The sequence below is a fragment of the Ischnura elegans genome, chromosome 2 (genome assembly GCF_921293095.1).
Source record: "Ischnura elegans chromosome 2, ioIscEleg1.1, whole genome shotgun sequence".
Taxonomy (NCBI): Eukaryota; Metazoa; Arthropoda; class Insecta; order Odonata; family Coenagrionidae; genus Ischnura; species Ischnura elegans.
In genome coordinates this window covers 109,708,065-109,729,267 of record NC_060247.1, presented here as the reverse complement: position 1 = coordinate 109,729,267, position 21,203 = coordinate 109,708,065, and the positions used below count along the sequence as shown (strand labels likewise).

General features: G+C 39.1%; 1 protein-coding gene across 4 annotated transcripts in view; it reads left to right on the top strand.

The window, feature by feature from the left end:
* LOC124154353 overlaps nucleotides 1–20,361 on the top strand; it is a 61,813-nt gene extending 41,452 nt beyond the window's left edge. For 2 of the 4 annotated variants that reach the window (XM_046528030.1, XM_046528029.1), the window contains 2 exons: nucleotides 398–539; nucleotides 702–1,181. In XM_046528030.1, the coding sequence (XP_046383986.1) occupies nucleotides 398–539; nucleotides 702–846 (287 nt within the window). In that variant the 3' untranslated portion in view covers nucleotides 847–1,181. Of the gene's footprint in view, nucleotides 1–397; nucleotides 540–701; nucleotides 1,182–18,652 lie in introns of those variants that run through there. The other 2 variants (XM_046528031.1, XM_046528028.1) reach the window with 1 other exon arrangement.
* The last annotated feature ends 842 nt before the right edge of the window (nucleotides 20,362–21,203 follow it).

The window sequence follows — 21,203 nt, the reverse complement described above, 5'->3', positions numbered from 1 at the left end:
ATAAGAGGGTGGGAATATCACCACATCGCTGATAGAGTGTGACAAGGTTCTAATTTTCATTTTGCTCGATGACTTAATTACCTGATAAAACTCCTATTTGATGTTGAGCGTAATTGAAAAAAAAACTGAATTTTCCTGAAACTTTTAAGGATGTAAAGGAAGTAAGATTTGAAAAATACCAAATTTGTCTAAGGCTCAATTCCCCCGTTTTCTACCAATAGACACATTTTTTAGCATACTGATATCACACTCCCAACGGCGTATTTGAATAGTTTGAATTTAAGAATCGGAGATTTTTTTTTGTAAGCAAAACAGGTTACACCCTGATGCACTCGCATACAGGTATCATTAAAGAGGGAGTTATTGTTTTGTCCGAGACTAAAATTTAATTTTACAGCCATGGCCGCCAGCGATAACGGAAATTGCTTCATGGACAACATCAGTTTTTGCCAAGATAACAGCACAGTCCCAAGCACTTTTCCGACAGCTTTGAACTGCAATGAGGGTGATGAGCCTAAAACTGTGGAAGGTGCTTGTTGGTAAGTAAGAAGCAAGGTTATTACTATTATTATTATCATCATCATTCAAACAAGATACCGACTATTTTCTAAATAACAAACTCATTTTTAACACAATACACTTCAGCTTCGAAATTATTATCGATCCTAAGTCATTTCTTTTTTCTTTATTTCACACATTAGCCAAATTCTTCGCATTTTCGAATGCACAGAGAAGGAAATGACGTCATGCCAAGGGGATGAGTTAAGAGTATTGACAGCTGCCAAGAAGGCACTGAAGAATGAAGAGCCGTGTAAAGAATATTACGGTGAGGCAGAGAGTGAATGAACAGCCAATCAAACACTGGTTCCCATGTTGGTTAGCATCTATGATGCCGATGTTTCCTAACTACAAAATTTCACGCAGAAGGAAGTCTCAGCATTCCCACACAAGAGATGAATTTGAATATGATTGATAGAGGAATTGAAACTAAAACCTCCGAAACAAGATCTATGCAGTTGTTTGACTATCATTTAAATGTAATTATTAAAAAGACTTACATGTAAGCTTTAAGCTTTAATTTAGTGTTTCATTCGGTAATGGCTCACAACTTTTATTGCTAAACACATTCTAAAGTGAATTAAAATCCAAGAATTTTTGGGTCTACAACATTGTGAAAATTATTTTCTCATATTTTTTTAAATTCATTCCCCGCAAACCTAGAGTAGAAATTCAATTGTTTCGCCATTTTCAAATGCCTCGTTCACATTACGATCGTCCGAGCCGTCGTCGGAACTATCGTGCATTCACATTACGATGGTTGAAACCTGTGCTGCTCTCTAGTGCTGACATCTAAAGTGAACGGGAAATTGATGATTAGCAAAGCTGTTGAGGTTTGCATTGACAAGATGTTACTGTTTTCAACGTGTATTTACCGAATAATTTTTCTTCCGCTCATATTCTTCCTTCCTAGTACAAATCCATGAAAATAATAGAGCTTAACGAGCTTTTCGTCCTTCTCTTGTCGCTTCCGTTTCCGGTCTCCCAGCGCCTAACCATAGTAAAGTGGCAACGTTGGGAACTACGTCAACTATAGTCAGAACTTGCATTCACACGGCTAGTTCGGTCAACTATCGTTAGGACGACGGCTCGGACGATCGTAATGTGAACGGGGCATAAGAGGAGAGAAATCCAGTATATTGTGGGTTTACCGTCATCTCTGCATCCGTGAGTTTTGCATGAAAATCCCGATGTAATCATTTCAAGCTGTGGTGACTTAAGTGACGGGGCACTAATAATAATAACTTCGCACAGCAAAGACACATCAACGAAGGTCGAAGACCGATTTTTTCAACGAAATTTTGGGGTGAGGGCAAAGATGCGGAGGGGAGCTGGTTGAATAGGAAATTTCCATCAAAGGGATAGTACGAGGGTGGTTTTAAAAGTTCTCGAAATGTAATAGAAAAAATGTTCATACATCACTGAAATTATTTTATTTTTCAATATAGTCTCCTTGTAGATTACTACATTTTTTCCAACGATATTCTAGCGCCTTGATCCCATCTAGAAAATGAGATTTCTCTAGGCCTGCAAATAGTTGTCAACTCCGGCTATCAGTTCTTCATTTGAAGTGAATCATTTTATCCATCAAGCCCTATTCTCTATTCATTTTATCTTTGCGGGTGAGCTGGTGTGGCTAAAGCAAGCAAGTGGGGGTGAGGGATAGGAAAGTTTCTCGACACGTGACTTTCCCATTACCAATCAGAAAACAGCAGGCGTGGCCTCTGTCAGCCGCTCTCAGGCCTCCGTCTAGTTTACATCGTGAATCTGCTCGTTGAACTGCGTTGCCAAACCTCACGCGTTCTCCTTGTATATCGTTAACTATGCCTTTCACCTCACCTCATTGAGCGTGGTTGCTGACAATGTCTTGGGCTTCTGTGAGAGGATTATCCTCAATAACTTCCAATTAAGTAGGTACGTTGTCTCGGTTCCGGGCCCAAAATTCCTGTGGCCATTCATGACTCACACGTTTTTAGTGACAAACTAGGGCGGCTACGAACATTTGGCAACGTTAAGTTCGCTCTTCCTCGGCATTACCCCCACCCCAGTAGCGAAGCCCTCTAATTGTGTTCAGGCCCAAGTAGGTTGTAAATATCTGGAGTCACTATTTCCGAATTTTTGGCGTGGTCAAAGTTACGCCATCTAGTTTGACAATTTCTGGACCCAGTCTCTGACTGATATTTTGAGGTGGGTAAGATTTTTTCTAAAAATGAACTAAATTAAGTGGAAAATGCTACCATAATTGTTAGTATGTTGCCGGTGATTGTCATAGAATTTTTCTCAACATTCGCGATACTTCTTCTTTGTATAAACTCAGTGTATGCTAGCCACTTTACTGAGGGGGATATCCTTGAAAACATACTTTATTATTGTACTAGTTAATTTCCGTTGGCTATAATAAAATAAACTACCAGCATAAGTGCAGATAAGCGGCTAGTTTATTCTCGTAAAATTTTATTATCAGCTGAGCTGGTTGAAGAACGTAACCGTGGCGATTGATAATAATTTTTCCCTGGGAAAAGATGTTTGAGTCATAACTTCGCGAAGTCTACCAATGAAGTAAGAACAAAAGTTTACATTGTGCGTTCGATAGTTTATTTTAATGTATTAACGAGTTATGTCCAAAAATTTCACCAAATAGCAAGCATTGACCCTTGTGAGATTGTCAATGTTTCGGTCAAAGTCGGCGTGGCTTATTCTACCCAAGCACCGCCATTCCGGCCGCACTTCGCTGCATGCTCGAAATCAGTGGTGCCCCCTCCAGATATTTACATCTTCCTTGATCCGGACTCTCACGACAGCTCACCCGCAAGCATAAAGTTAATAGATTATAGTTGGTCATTTGTTGGGCATTGAATTTTTGATTGATTAATTGATTTATTCGGGTTAGACATGAACAGTATCGGTTACAACCGGAGACAAAGTCTAACAACCTTTCTTGAAATAAAATATTCGGAGAATATGATAGTTTCCTTCATCAAAGAAAACGAAAGGCATTGATTGCGATTCGTTACCCACCATTATTTTATTCATAATATACAATTTATTTGGGTTTAGAAATCCCAGTTTAGACGAATGGCAATGGTCAATTTTAACTGCATTTGAAAAAGGCCAGATTGGCGCCCATGCGATGCCATTCCACGTGACGTCACAGAGGCCCAGATGCTACACGAGTAGTCAGGAGTTTTATATCGTCTGAGATTACCAATGCATGCATGTAGCAGAGAGCTCAGGGACACATAATTTAATAATCACCCATTAAAATTTTCTATGATAGGAAAGCTACCATCGTTTGATCGGGTATTAATAATCCTTGCTACTGAGCGTTCCACGTTAATTTTACAGTACGTGTATTATGGATAACAGTGTTGCCAAGCTTCCGCTCCGCCGGCAGGCATCCTGACATCGTATGCGACCACACATAATAGAGCACCAAAATGGTGTAAATAGGAATTTGGGATCACTCGAAAGACGGCATAAATTAAGAAATTTATAAGCGTAAACTAAAATACCTTTGCTGCAATATAAAAGTAAAAGTATTTTGTTATTTTATACATGTACTTATTCCATATACACAAGCTAAACAATGCAAACAAATCTGTAATGTAAAAAAATAACTATTAAGTGAAGAAATAAACTGTATCGCCACTTCTGAATGCGACTAAATTTCTATTCCTTCCATATTATGCAATATTTTGCTGCTCTGGCTAGTATTCCATGAAAGGCAATGTTGCTTTAGACAACGATGGTTATATCAGACGGGTAAGTGGCTTTTCAATGTTGTCATGAAAAGTAACTCTAATCTCTCTCAATAGATTTTGTTAAAATTGAACCCAACAACTTTAATATCTTTGCACCTAATCTCTTTTCTTTAAATCTTTAATACAATCAAAGCCTTTGCTGTTGATTTGATATGAAGTCCAGTTGCGATAGCACTTAACACTTATTCTAACACAAGGTTTGCAAAAATAGTCTTTACATAAAGAATAGATTCCCATCCCATGCTATGAGCCAAAAAGAGTAGCTATATTTTGTTACAGGTGCATATTGTTATAACATGCAGCCTACTTGTCAAGTATGATAGGTTTGCTGCAAACTGCAAAATTTATTTAATCACTTGATGGCAAGTTTACTAGGTCATGAGCCCTTGTAGTAACTGTGGTAGGTTTAAGTATAAGTAATTTAAAATTTATTCATTCCTCTCTAAATTTAATTTTAGACAGTGAATTTATGTTCATAATCAGTGATTTCTAAACATTAATTAAATTTCACGATGGCAATGAATTCATTCTCAATGACATTACCATTAAGACTCACAGTCCTCCCTATTATGATATTAGCTTCACTATTGACAGCCAGTATCAAAATATATTTCACCTTACACTTCAATGGTAAGGGCTGATTGGTGTCATGCAATAGGTTTTTGTCTCTCTAATGAAGAAATTTAAACTTAGTTCTATCCTTAATTAAAATTTTACGAAACATATTGCTTCTCACCAGTATATATATAGTCATAAATAAGATGAGATAATTTAAAGTTATGAAATATCCGCTGCTAGCTGACAATTATATGGCTCAATTCTTTTCGTGTCTGTTACATGAGCGGCAAATGGCTGAAGATACCTCCTTATTGTGAACATTTTAATAAATCCGAAAATTCTTCTATAAAAACACAAATATCATCTAATGATAGGAAAAAATAAAATAAAACAAAGTAATTTTATTTTATTCTATGATGAATAAATTCCACAAAGCAACGCCCGAGACCGTTTCTTATATAATCTAAGGAATTATCATGAATTATTTGTCAAATAACTGATCATAATAATGACATCTTCAGTGAGACAGAAGCCATTCTGCACATTATCGTTTTTAATGAACACTGATGAATTTGTCTGTTAGACGGTTGTTGGTTATAAATTCTGTTATTGAAATTATGGCCATGGTGAGTACTTTTAAAACGGGGAAGGCTTTGATTATTCACAACTTGCAAGTAGTTTCTAATTCCGTAAGGAACGCAGAGATGATGATAAGCTATCGTACGGGCCATACTAACGCTAAGGAAGATATATCTTACCACAAAAGTAGGATTAAAACTTATCGTCATTATGATTACATTGTAGCCTCAAAATATTCCTAAAATCGCTCTGGTTGTCTACTCAATAGAAAACCATTTCAATTGGATTCACAATACAAATGAGAATCTTCGTTCCCGTGTAACAAGCACAAACAGGGTTGATTTCCCACTATTTCTTGCAAAGGGACTCCACTTTGATTCGATCCATTCACAAATAGTCATTCATTATCTCCGTGTAATTTATGGTTTACTCGAATCGCAGTACTCATACAATTAATACTTGTAACTGCGAAATATTCACAAATTGACGCGAGTATTTTTATTTTAACGACACACTGATGATTGACCATAAGATCGCCAACGATTAAAGCGAAAATATTGGTGTCATCTTCGTTTTCAAGGCTAACCATCGCTTCAAAACAAACGTAAACAAATCTTTCACTATACTCCACACTCGGTTTTTCAATTTCGAATTTCGTTTGTTTCACTTTTCACAATCAATTGTTGGTATGAGAATTACAGTAGCTGCGCTTTCCTCTCGTCAAAGTTCCCATCAGCCAACCGGCGATAGGATTTGCTTTATAAAACTCAACCTCTCGTTAAACTCCACGTTACCGTTATCTCGACGTTAGTTAACGTGAGGTTTAACCATAAATAATAATACGGGCCCTGAGCGTAATGTCTATGTCCACTTCCTTGACATACTGATGGTATTTATGTTCCAATCGTTACAAAACTTTCCGTATGGACAAGATTTGACCTCCAATGACTTTTTCTCATTTTAAAACTTCAATAAATAGCTTGGTGGTCAAAGGTTTGCATCTAATGGGTAGGACATAGCCCCAAGTAATGCCTATATTAAGAAGATCCCGAAATTCTACTTTTTGGACGGCTTAAAATGCATGGAAAAATGCTATTATGATCTACCAATACAGTAGGACCTTCGGTTAGGTTTACAGGACGTGAGTGATCAAACCAGGTCTTGTAGCATTCGACATCAACTTCGTTATGCCCATCCATTGAGTTCTTCTCGCATGGAACACATGCGATGCTCTTTTTATGAGCCCTTTTTCTATCCCCGTATGTGCAATTGCAAATCGTCCTCGGGAAGTGGGGACTGAATGCCGAGCAGTATAATGCCGAAGCTGAATGCCGCGACAAAAAATAGAAACGGAGTTTCTATTTTTTGTCGCGGCAAGTCTATTTTTTCCTCTGATTTTCCAACATAAATCCAGGTTTCGTCTGTTAGTACAATGATCCTCTGTTCGCGACGGTATTTTTTAGATGCCTAAAATAATTAGCCGCCAACGAATAATATCATTCCTGCAGATAAGGCTGCTTCTTTTTATTCTGCGTTCGTACCCGAAGCTTATGTCCTCAAGAAGACGATATAATGTTGTCCTTTTATGGTAGAACCTCTACTACAAGGACTTTCGAAAACATGCCCTGATATTTCATACATTGAAGAGAAATGATGCCTCAGTCGCTCTGTAAAAAAATAATTGGGGGTCAAGGCCATTTAGCGCTAAAAACTAGATTTGAAAATCATAATATTCAGCTTAAAATTACATTGCTCATATGGCGGAAAGCAGACGTCCCTATTTCAGCATTTTACTTTGTAATTTCTGAAAGGGTAACTAATTTTTTTAAGTTGTCATAAATAGTCCATGGAAACCTTCCTTTATTACTTTGTGAGCAGTAAATTCCGAGCACCCAGTTGGCTTTTTCAAAGTTTATCGGCAGATTTCAGTGATGCTGAGAGATTTTGCGAAGTACGAGAAAACGCTGACTACCAACTCACTTTCGCAGCTTCTGAGCTTCTCACCTTCTCTCCTCCTCTTCGTTTCGTACATTGTGTTAAGGGCACATTACAGCAGAGATTGGTATAAAAACACTCAACAAATCTCAAACTTATAGCATACCACACAACACTCGTTCACTCCAAAAAATGCAACGACAAACCCCTTTGCTAATCCTTCCCCTGGCCCCTCTGGGGTCGCACCTCGTTCACATGTTTTATGGTACCCAATGAAACTTGGTTTTATGGAACTTGAGGAAAAACTCAGAGTGCCCTTTTGTAAAATTCATGCCCTGGAAGGGGTAGTCCTTCGCACAGATTATGAGAATTTCCTGTCTTGGTGTCCTTGAATAGACCGAAAGGCCCAAGGTAAAATTTGCGTCTTATTTCCAAGTCGTCAAAATTTGCTTTCCTTCATGTACCAATATATTGAAATAAAAACATTGTAACGAAGGAGTACATATTTCCTGGTATGGATGGACAAAAATCTCCTTTTCCGCCCGAAATTAAGGTAAGTACATGATTTTTTTCACTAGAAGTAACTTTGCAGTTGTCTTCAAATTTGATACGCAGCATAGAGGGACCTACTACGTAATAAACGTAAGTTAGTAGGCGACTACTTTTTACCTCACAAAAATTCCAATTTTCGTTCCCTAAAGTGTGTTTCACCATAACTATATTTTTTCTCAATTATTGTAAAATCGGTGAAAACCTTCACAGAGAAAATGGCATGAAGAACTTTTTGTAGGGGATTCGATTCAATATATTTAACGGTTGTGCGGCAATTGCTAGAAGAAGACAAAATTTAAAAAAATACACGTTTGCAACGTAAATTGAAGGAAATGTTTTTTATAGCCTTGCTATAACTTTTACGTAAAAATGATTGACGCCAATGAATGCAGCATCTCTTTTTACATAAGAATACACTTCTAAACAGTGCATAACGCAATATTAATTTTTTATGCTGCTATTGACAACACCGCGCTCCCGACCTAATGGAGATTAACATGGGAAACGAATCCCCATAAGAACCCATACGGTCAACTGAATTTGGAACGCTCTACATATAGCAGGGTACTCTGCTACCTGCTAGCAGCCTGCATCGCATCAGCGTTCATAGCATCGAACCAAGGTGGCCTCACACGGCGGTAGCTGGAACCAGAATGACGTCACACGGGCTTTCCCCAGCATTCATACTAGGCCGTCGCGTTTTCACGCGCTTGAAAATTTTCCCTTTTCATTTAATCGCAAAAAATAGATATCGTCATTTAAAAATCCATAAGCGTGAAATACGTACTCCAGGAGTAATAATCTTTCGATTTGGGCAATTAAAAAAAATTGGAAACCACCCTATAGCCATAGATATTTTGTTATTCTTGTTGTTATCGCTGAATGCTGAAATACGAACTCCGACTGTTATTCGATATTCTCACAGAAGCACGCGTCATAGATGTTTCTAACTACTTTGCCTGAGTTGACACGTGAAACGTCCGGTATGACTAAGATTCACGCAAAATCAACATACTTGATAAACAATATCTATTAATGACGTTTGCATCCCAGTTTCCTCTTAACTTAGGAACAACACCGAGTCCACGGTCCATCCACTCTCTATATAAGAGTGATCAGTTTTGAATAGATCGAAGGAAGAAGGTTGTGGCATGGAGGCAACAGAGAATCCTACCGTGAATAAGGTGAGTGTCTTGACTCATTTTCCGCCAAACTAAATTCTAATAATAAGAGAGACGTTCAATAAGTCTTTATAAACTTGTTCTATAGAAACTTATCCTATGTAAGAACTTATTCTATAGAAAAAGGTAGAAAAACAAACTATTTTAGGACAGTTTGAATATATTTTTCAACATAGTCGTAAATTAGCTCTTTAACATTTTAAAGCATTTTTCAAACACTTTTAGTCGTCCAAAAAAGTAAAAAAGTTCGGAATCTAGTCAAAATAGGCATTTTTTTGGCAACTATCTCCTCTTTAGACGCTAAACTTTGTCCACCAAGCCATTTCTTCTGGTAATAAAATAAGAAAAAGTCACTTGGGGCGAAATCTAATTAATACGGTTAATTTTTTTAACGGTTGAACTTTACTTCCGACATTTTGGTGTTCGCCACAGCACAGATGTGCACCCATGCACTGTCTTCTTGAAAGAGGAATTTTTTTAGCTTCAAAGGAGGACGCTTTTTTTGTTTTCTCCCACCAACCGGTCCAAAAATGATGCATGATGCTCTCCTGTTATCGTTCTTTTCTTTTCAAAACAATCAATGTATAATTTCTCCGCTTGCATCCCAAAAGATCGTAGCTATAACCTGGCCGACCCATTTCACCATATTTGCCTGCTTTGGAGGCCTTTTACCTTCAAAACTTATGTTCTCTAGCAGTTCTTTTGTCTCTATAATGTAGCGTAATCCATATTTCATCAGAACTTATATATCGACGCAGAAAGTCTTCGGGATTGCCACTGAAAGGCGCCAAAACCCCAACACCATTGGGTTTATTCTCTACTATAAGCAAACGCGGTAGCCATATTGCCAAGATTATTTTCAAAACCAATTTTTCGTGCAACATTAAAGCGGTCGTGTCTTACAAAATGTCTGTGGTATTTAGTATATCGCACAATTTGATTTGTCAATCACATAAAAACGTCTCGTGGATTGCGCCAATCATTTCGCGGAAGACACTTCCACAGGGCGTTTAGAGTGACGTTCCTTTTTTTGCGTGTATGGCCACGTTTAAATTAGTATACCCATTTTTAAATATTTGAAAACATAGAAGCATATCTTCCGTCAACTTCAATCAAAGGTACTTCGATTTCTTTCGACATTAACCCTTTCAAAAACAAGTGTTTGATCACCGCACGAAACTCACTGCAATGTATTTTTATAAACAAATGAAAGTTGTTCACTGGAATCGGCAACAACAATGAAACTATGGGATTCATACAGCTGAAACTCTAACAGCTAACTAATCAAGAGTGTCGCTTCCTGGGAAAATTTATTTTTTTATTCCAAGAGAGCAATCTCCCGTAAATTCAAGGTACTTATTGAACGACCTTCGTAGTTAAAATTCAATCCATCAACTGAATAGCAGCGCATAGAGGAATTAGTAACGTTTACACCATTTTTAAATTACTTCCTATCGCATTAACAAAGAGTTATTTGCTGTGTCTGTCACCCTGATGATATATTTTTAATATTATGGTTTTCGCCGTCTATAAAATATGGCATGTACCTACAGCCGACATTTCTTCGACTGGCGTGAATTTGGTTTATTTCAAACCTGCGGCGTGAACGGCGGTGAATTTACTGTAAATGCCATGAGAAAAAATTCCCTTGCATCGGGATTCGACTCTCAGATAGTTGCCTTTCCGAGCCACTGCGTAAACCACAACGCTATCCAGGATCTGCAGTTCCCATGGCGTGACCTGTAAACTTTCAGCCCTCCGACTGTTTCCCTACCACATGGTCACCAGATGAAATGTCACCGCAGAGTATTACTCAAGGGGATTCCAAAAAAGGAGGCCCAAGAACCTGGCAGTTAAGTGTTTTACTAATATATTTATTAACACTGTTATAGGCCACAGAGGCGCAGCTAGGGATTAAGGCTGGGGGGGGGGGGGTTAGGTGCAACTAATACCAGGGTGAGTGGGGGTATGAAATACCCACCAGGATAAGCTGTATGATTAGTAGATTCCACAAGGATAACCGGCGAGATTAATAAATTGCGGAATTTTAAGGTGAATGGTTCAAAATTGTGAATTTTACGGCTTTCTGAGGGATATTTAATTAATCCTTACACTATTCTATTAGTAATGGCAATCCAATTAAGTAAAATGGATTAAATTCAAAAATTTCTCTGAGCTCTGGGGGAGGGTTATCCCTCAAAACCCCTCCGCCTTGCACCACTGTTAGACCAAATCCAAGTAAGTTGGAATATCTGGAGGCGCTGTTACCGAATTTTTAATGTTTTCAGACTTCCGCCATCTTGGTTTGACAATTTTTGGACTTCGACTCTGACTGATATTTTGAGGTGGCTAAGTTTTGTTTTGCAAATGTGCTAAATAGGGTAGTTTCCTTCATCAAAGAAAACGAAAGGCATTGATTGCGATTCGTTACCCAACATTAGTGTATTCATAATATACAAGCTATTTGGTTTTACAAATCCCAGTTTAGACGAATGGCAATGGTCAATTTTAACCGCATAATTCGAAAACAGCCAGATTGGCGTCGATGCGATGCCACTCCACGTGACGTCACAGGTACCTAGTTTCTATAAGAGTGGATAGGAGTTATACATCGTGTGAGATTACCAATGCATGCATGAGGAACAGAGCTCAGGGAAACATGTCTTAATAATCACCTATTAAAACTGCTTTTGGTCGGAAAGTTTCCATCGTTTGATAAGGTATTAATAATCCTTATTAAAGCCAAGCGCTACATGCTGACAGGGGACTCTGCCACCTGCTAGCAGTCTGCATCGCAGCGAAGCACATACCTTCGCCCCAAGTTCACCTCACACGGCGGCAGCGGGAACCAGAATAACGTCACACGGGCTTTTCCCAATACTCATACTTAGCCATCGCGTTTTCGCGCGCTTGAAAATTTTCCCTTTTCATTTAATTGCGAAAAATGGATAACGTTATTTAAAAATCCGAAAGCGTGAAATGCGTACTCCAGGAGTTTTCAATTTAGACAGTAAATATATAATAACTTTCAATTTAGACAGTAAAAAAATAATAGGAAACCACCCTATTGGGTTAAAAATACTACCATATCACTAATATTCATCTGGTGATTGTCATCGGTGTTTTCCCAACATTTGCGATACTTTTTTCAATGTATGAACTCTGTGTCCTGCTTGCTACGTCACTGGTGGGGATATCGTGGAAAATATACTTTTATACCGTGATTGTTAGATTTCCCTTGGCTATAATAAAATTTAATACCCGTTAAAGTGCAGGAAAATGACAAGATTACACTTGTAAATTTTATTTTACAGTGTCCCCTCCAGTGGCGCAGCGAGGAGTGGGGGTTTTGGGGTTAAACACCCCCCCCCCCCAGAGCTCAGAGAAATTTTTAAGTTAAACCATTTTACTTAATTGGATTGTTATTACTAATAGAATAGTGTAAGCATTAATTAAATATCCTTCAGAAAGCCGTAAAGCTCACCATTTTGAACCGCTTATCTTCAATTTCCGCAATTTATTGTCGCACCTACCGCTTATCCTGGTGGGTATTCCATACCCCCACACACTCCGGTAGTAGTTGCACCTAAATTTCCCACCAGCCTTAATTCCTAGCTGCGCCCCTGGTGCGACGGGCGCATTCGAGGCACCTCGAACCCCTCAGGTATATTCCAACGTCCTTGGCCACGACGCGACGCGCAGGGCAGAATATCCACGTACTCCCATGATCGTCTCTTGAAGAATCACGATTTTGATCACGTTTATCGGGATAAGTGAACGCTTTGTCGAATAAATGAAATCAGCTCCTGATGCGACTGCTTTGTTATTTTCAAACTATTTTTTCTTGGGGTAAACACTGTTGTTAACAGAAAATTTTTGAGATATTATCAATCGCCAAGCCATAACTATTGTGGTGAATATATAATTGTGTATTAAACATTTTTTTCGATGCATTTCTTTTCATTCGATGATCTCCGAAAGTGCATGTTTACCAGTAATTCATCGTCATCTACGTCGATCGTGCAAGCCACCGCCAGGGTTTATGGCACGGGGTGATCACACACAAGACAAGCAGCACTCATCCTTGCCTTGATCAGCACCTCGAATATGTAACTATGAGAAGGGTGAGAGCGACGTAGTTGCTAGGAGCAACGTGATACTAACGACGAAGGGTGATCACAGCCATTATGTATCCGTGATAGCACTTTGATAATAGATAGTGATCAGGGCCGGATTTACCCAAAGTTACGCAATAGGCACCTCTCCATTGAGCGCCCCTCGTCACTTGAGCCCCCAACTACTCCCCGATTGTTATGATGAGGCATAGCCACTCGCGTGAAGTAAGGTTCGGAAAAAAGGAATAAACAGATGTATGGCAGACAGCATAAATTTATGCTTAAATTTTTACGCAGGGGAAACATAGACAATTAAGTTAAAGAAAAACAGCTTGGAGTAAAACTACACAAAACAGTTTAAATTTTATGTAACTAAAACACTTTATGAATATCATTTCCAAAAATAATGTGTAACCTTAATTTATAAAACAAAAAAGAATAGTAACTTCGAAAATAAAAACATTACGCACTTCTAATACTGAATGAAATGTCGCCCTTGAAGGCGCCCCTTGGACTGCGACGCCCCTAGACACGTCCCTATTTAGCCAAACCGTAAATCCGGCCCCGATGGTGAAAGGTGTCTATTACGTCGGCCGTGGCATCGGGTATGTCAATTTTCATCGACAGAACATTTAATTACCTTAGTCCATGGCCATTTTCATTCAGAAATACGTTGTGAAACAGTTGAAGAGTATTTCACATAAAAGAATACGCGTCCGTTTCGTTTTAAAGTTTGAACCAACAATTTTTTTCAACGATTAATTATACGATAACCATTACGTTACGTTTTATGCGATTAAAATCATTCCAGTACACACTTTGCGGAGATAATACCTCAAACAATATCACGAATTGCTCGTAATTTACCCCTATTTACCCTAATGTAATAAATAAGAGAATATATAAGCTATGTTTTGCGGACGACTTAGCAGACTTGGCAGAAAGTGAAGACCAACTACAGGAAGTGCGTAGGGAGATGGAAGTCACGATGGCTAGATACAATCTATAAAGTTTAGTAGGACAAAAACCAAGACACTCATTGTAAGCAAAACAGGAATACCAGCACATATAACCTTGGGTAATACACTGCTGAATAATGCAGAAGAATTCACGTATTCAGGAAACAAGATCACCACGGATGCCAGAATCAAAAGGTAAATTAGCAGTAGAATGCAACAGGCAAAAATAGCTTTCAACAAGAAGAGAAAGATATACATTTCAAAAAACATGAGTATCAAGATAAAGATGAATATACTCAAAACTTTTGTATTTGCTTTATGGTAGTGAAACTTGGACAATAGGAGCAGCAGAGAAAAAAATAATTGATGCTTTTGAGCAATGGTGCCACCTTAGGATGTAAAAAGTTTCATGGGTAGACCGGGTTAGGACTGAGGATATACTGGACAGACTGGGAGTGAAAGCAGACCCGTGGAATATTTTAACTGCAAGAAGACATAAGTGGGTTGGTCATTTACTGAGACATGATGGATTGGTAAAGACAATTTTGGAAGGCACCGGGGAAGGAAAGAACAGCAGAGTAAGACCGAGGTTGAATTACACTACCCAAGTAATAAAAGACAAAGGCTGAAACAATTACCTGGAGCTGAAAAGGCTGGCGGAAGACAGACAACGATGGAAGACTACTGCAAACGAACCCAAGGACTTGGAAGAAGAAACCCTAATGTAATTACCGACGAGTGCATAATTTCGTTTTCCATATGTTATAATCACGAATTATAACTAGAGATGCGTGAAAATCGCAAATGCGATATAGATGCGATGTGTGCAAATAAATGCGACATAGATGGGATGACTAGGCTTTTTGATATTTTTACGCAAATTTGCCTTTTCGACGGTAAAATTCGTACATTTTGTGCCGAGCGCAGTTTAAATGCTCCGCCGACACTCACCGCTGAAAGCATGTGAGCGACTGGCCAGCTGCTAGTTGGCTGGGACTCTACGTGGTCGCGAGCTGCAAGTGGGCGCGGGCAAGCTATACCTACACCACTACATGTCTTATATCTTCTACAACATAATTATTTAAAATATTCTGTATTTTGTCATATAACTGTTTCACTATATTTTATCGTCATCTACCTCATTATGAAAATAAAAAAATAGACGCTATAAACTGTTATTGAAAGGGCGATAAAATAAAAATGAAAGTGCGATTTCCACGTATCTCTAATTATAACATATGAAGACTCGACCATAGCGGGAAGATTCGGGTGGCTTTTAAAAACTGCGAATCAATCTTGTAAGGGCAAAAAGTTAACAAGTTCACTAGATAATAGTAGGCTAGACTTAATTAAAATGCGAAGGGTATATACAATTACATATACGGGTATATGATGTAATTATGTTCATAGCTCTTGGAGGTAAGTTACAAAGAAATGGCATCTTTCAGGAATAATGGTGGCACTTTATTCATCCGAAACACTACAGTTTATATTTCAGGTATTTACTTTTTTAGATAAAATACTAGAAAAGTTAAGTCATACGAAACAGTTAATTTAATTAATTTAAAAGTTATGATAATTGTTAGTTATGTAGAGTCACTATAATATCTTGTTATTTCTCTGATGTACATGTGATATCTTTATCACATGTGCATACATAGTAATATTTAAGACGTTAACCCTAGAACGGTAACGCTATTTTTCTTTACCTATTCTGGTATCGCGGGGTGAAAAAACACCCCAATTTTCAAGGGCCCGTATCTCGGGCCCAGTGTAGCTTTAAAGATTTCAGGATGGCTCATTTTTTTGTCTTTTCATCAAAAATCAAGAGAGCTCACTAGTTTTCCTAAAAAGCTGAAGGGTCCGGAACAATCGATCAATAACGGCAAAAAACGTGAAAAACTAGAAAAAAATAACATTTTTCGTTTAAATTACGATATCTTAGTAAATTTTTGACTAAATTGAGTAATTCCAACGAGGTTCTGAAGAGGAGATACTATTTTTTAAGGGCATTATAAAGGTTTTGGTCAATTCTCCATAAAAGGCATTTATTTTGAGAAATGCGCAAACTTGAAAAATCGTTTTTGCCGCACAGATCGTAGATCTCAAGTTGTACTTCCTAGCCATTTTTCGAATCTTTACACAACAAAAACAAAAGGGATGCTATCTTATACACGCGCGACAATATATATGTAAATATATAAATAGGGGGTCAATATACACCCATTACTTACCTAAAAAGTGCAAGCAACATGAAAATTAAAAAAAAAACTTTAAAATGACGAAAACTATACGCAAACGGTATCGTGGGGTGAAAAAACACCCCAGACGTACTTCATACATTCACTGCTCAAGCCTCCACGCGCTACTGACGCTGCGAGTGTGCTTCCTCCACTCTCAGACCTTGAAACTGAATTATGGTTACGGTCCGGGGTCGTAAACGTAAGGCATTTCTTTTTACCGCGAGTTTTAAACCAGTCTGGGGTGTTTTTTCACCCCGCGTTACCGTTCTAGGGTTAATAATATCCTAAGGTTTATTACAAACCGTGCAAACCAAATCAAACCAAATCAGAGATTCCAATTAAAAATTGAAGTACATCCGTTATTTAAACGTCAATTACTTTACATCGAAGTTTTATCATCAACATTTGCCAAGAACATTCTCCGATACATCAACACCGTTAAACACACTTCAATTAACGCCATAACTTTACCATAATAATTGATCATAATATTACCAATTGAGAAGTACTTATCCTTGAACAGCCTCCACTTTACGTTATCGTTGTTTGTCATTGTTGTTTCAAATACACCGCAGACAACGCATTCTCGGACAGAGATGTGTCGCAGGATTCCGTTACCGTGAAAGGCGATTCGAATCTTGGCGTGTGACGTCACATCACGGACGTGATATGCGCGAAGACGGTGGCTTAAATGATCGCTCGATGCAGCAGAAAGTGATAGGAGAACGTGATATTCACCTATCGCCGTCGTCAGGGGCGCAGCTATAAATTAAGGCTAGAGGGGTTTCAGGCGCAACTAATACTGGGGTGCCTGGGGGTGTGGTATACCCGCCAAGGTAATCGGGAGGTGCGGAGGCCCTCCGCCAGAAAAAAATTTAAGATAAATGGTTCAAAATGTTGAGTTTTACGGCCTTCTGCGGGATATTTTGTTAATGCTCACACTATTCTGTAAGCAATATTGATCCAATTAAGTAAAATAGATTTAGCTTAAAAGTTTCTCTCAGCTCTGGGGGGGGGGGGTTTATCCCCCAAAACCCCCCCTCGCTGCGCCACTGGCCGTCGTTGCTGTCAGATTTACATAATCGAGGTGCAGGAACGCACTCTTTTGTCAGAAACAGATCAACCAGTCAGGACAACGATACGCGTAGCCAGACCTTAAGTCCTAATAAACTAGGAGAGTGATAAAGATACAAACATGCTGCCATGCAAATAAAACTAATATTTAATGATAGAAAACGAGAAGTTAGCTAAGTGAGTGATTCATGCATGAGTTATAATAAACCAAGAAATGCATGCAGATACCTAGTGTTGACAATTAAAGTAAGTAATTTACTATGCATGCAGAGCCTATTTTACACACTCCGTGTCAAGCTATCTTACAGCTAAATTATTGTAGGTATTGCGGTCTCTTATTTTACGCGGAAAAAACAGAATCTCAAATCTATCGATTTTGTAGTCTATTTCCCTAACTTTATCCATGCAATAGTTTCCACCGTTACAATTAGGCTCTCTCAATGCATCTTAAACATAAGGCAAGAATAATTAAACTTGCAATTATGAAAAATATGTAATAAAAAATTTTCCCTTTGATCGTTTAGACTTTCCCATTCACATCTCTTACAAATTCGCTAGCATTAATTTGTTTATCGTAGCAATTTTTAACAAATCTATCAGCTCGCCTTGGTATTCAATCCGTATCCAGTTATAGATTTGCAACCATTTGAATTCTAAATCCGTTCCGCAAAACAGTACCGAGTTCAGAAATCAAGAAACTTATGCATAATGGGACCGCTAGCTATGTGTAGACGCTTTCACGCTCTATGCAACAGTGTCGGATAAGTCGAGTTGAATTCGATGATAATAATAATAATAAAACGTCTTTATTGGGCGATGTTGGGACTAGAAAGTCCCATCTTCCATCTAACCCCCGATACAACAGGGATGAAACGCGTTGAAGATTAAAGACAGTTTTATTTAAGTCTTAAAATGAAATTCTTTTATTATGACACGTGTTTCAAGTCCTCAGCCACGGATTTTCCGCTCCCCTATCCCCCGCGGTTTGATCGAGCATAGCTCTCTCATCAAAGTATTTAACTATGGCTCTACCAGGATCTAATCAAAGTCTTTTAAAACTATGGCAGTATAAAAATAAATCACCTGAAAATATCCCCAAATGTGAATTTAATGGTTCCTACCTTCTTACGCCAACAGGTTACATGCGTGGCAGTAGCAGATTACAGCGATTATATGTTTTGGAGTTGAGCCATTGAGTTGATCAGATCCAGCTGAGCCCACAGAAAACTTCCCACGCAAGGGGTTAAGTAGATCACCGAGATCATTCGATCCAGAAGAGAAGATCCCTAACTGAAGATGAAAGCAATTCTGTGCTCAACCCTGACCATCTGCGTCCTCGTCGGGATATCCTTAGTCTTGGCCGAAGATCAACACTTAGAGAGCCAGATCCAACGAGTGAAAAGGCGAACTGCTCCGATGAAATACTGAACACGATAGTCCAACAACATCACAATACCAGCATCTAATTTTTCACTTCGATAGAGCGAATTTTGACTCGATCTCAACCGTCCACTGACGAACAAGGCGATAATTGCCCCCACGCTGATGACAACATGGACGATTTCGCGAGCAGTATATGGAACGCTTTAGATTCGACCCTGAGCTCGATGGAACGACTCCTGGATATGGACACCAAAAAGTCGGGTACGGAGGACGGCAATGAAACGCTAGATTGCGTCCTAAAGAACATCATTCATGCTAGAGATTTGTGGTCTGATGCTCTTAAAAGGGCCGAAAACGAGCCGGAAACCTCCGGCGTCGAAAACAACGAGGCTCAAAAATGTTCTCCCAATGCGCTAGACACTGTGGCCCGATACCACTTAAATTCGATCGATCTGTTCGGGAAATTAGCCAGGAAGATACAAGAAGATGGGCCGACGGAAATAGCTGACGAGAAATTGAAAAAGGGACATTGCAAGGGTTGTCCAGAAGAATATCTGGAGCAAATCGTGCGTCTCCTGATGCGCGCAAAATATCTTATCACAAGAGCTTACGGGTGTGTCACGGGCGTTTGGGATACGACGGAAATGACGAGAGAAAGCAACTGTACCAAGGACTCGCTAGATGTAGTAGTGGATCTATTCGTGAAAGCAAGTGATCAAGTCGATCAAGTGATCGCAGGGAAATCGTCAAATACCGGAAATGACGACGAAGCAGTGAGTAAGCAGAGTGACATGTGTCGTCACAACGTCTCGAAGGATGGAGTAGGGACTGTCAAATTGTTCCGCAAGTATTTAAAGCAGTCCATTTTTCGCATTGTATATTCACTTTTTTTCCGAACAATTTCATGCAGTGGGCACGGAGAACTGTCCTCACGACTCTTTGGTTGAACTAGGTGGGCTGACCGTAGACCTCGTGAATGTCTGTGACAAAGCGCTAATGCGAGTGAATAAATCAGTGTATTTACAGGAGCCGTTCCCGTTCCTAACAATTATAGAACTGATTCCAAATTTTCTCAACGGAATATGCCGTGTCCGTAACATTTCGAAAACAATAGAAGCCCTACCAGTTTCTGTGCTGGAAAATAAACTGCAAAACCAAGATCATCTCAGCCATTTGATCACGAGTGATGGGGATAGATGTTCGGACGTCTCTATGACTGATTTCCTGAGCTTCATGGCGGAGGCACGTGATGTGATCCTTGATTTGTACTGCAACGGAAGCAATCATTCGTCTTTGGGAAGTGTGCAATCTCTTCCGCTGGACACAGTAATGGGGCACGCAATTTACGGCCTGAAAATATACGGCAAATATTTGGAAGAACTTAATGACCAGTTGAAGTCTGATAAACAAATGGTGATGCTTGTTAAAATGCTGAACATCCCTCCACGTTTGAAGTGGTTGATCGAAATAAGCGAAATTACCGGTGCTCTTGGCGTAGAAGATCCAATGCTCTACATATGCCAAGTAATATCCGTGGCGAAAGACTTAGCATAGTACATTCAATGGTTTCCGGCTCAACTTTGTGGATATTAATACACGAAAACGAAAAGGAGACTTCGTTGCTTTCCACAGATTTATTTCGTCCGTACGACATGTTTCGACCATAGAGGTCATTATCAAGTACAAAAATTTCGAATTTTAAGCAAACATATAGGTATACTCTTTGAAGGGGTTGAGGGAAAGAGTGGAAGGGGTGGGAAAGAGTGGAAGACACCCACCCCTTCCACTCTTTCCCTCAACCCCTTCGAAAACAACGAGGCTCAAAAATGTTCTCCCAATGCGCTAGACACTGTGGCCCGATACCACTTAAATTCGATCGATCTGTTCGGGAAATTAGCCAGGAAGATACAAGAAGATGGGCCGACGGAAATAGCTGACGAGAAATTGAAAAAGGGACATTGCAAGGGTTGTCCAGAAGAATATCTGGAGCAAATCGTGCGTCTCCTGATGCGCGCAAAATATCTTATCACATGAGCTTACGGGTGTGTCACGGGCGTTTGGGATACGACGGAAATGACGAGAGAAAGCAACTGTACCAAGGACTCGCTAGATGTAGTAGTGGATCTATTCGTGAAAGCAAGTGATCAAGTCGATCAAGTGATCGCAGGGAAATCGTCAAATACCGGAAATGACGACGAAGCAGTGAGTAAGCAGAGTGACATGTGTCGTCACAACGTCTCGAAGGATGGAGTAGGGACTGTCAAATTGTTCCGCAAGTATTTAAAGCAGTCCATTTTTCGCATTG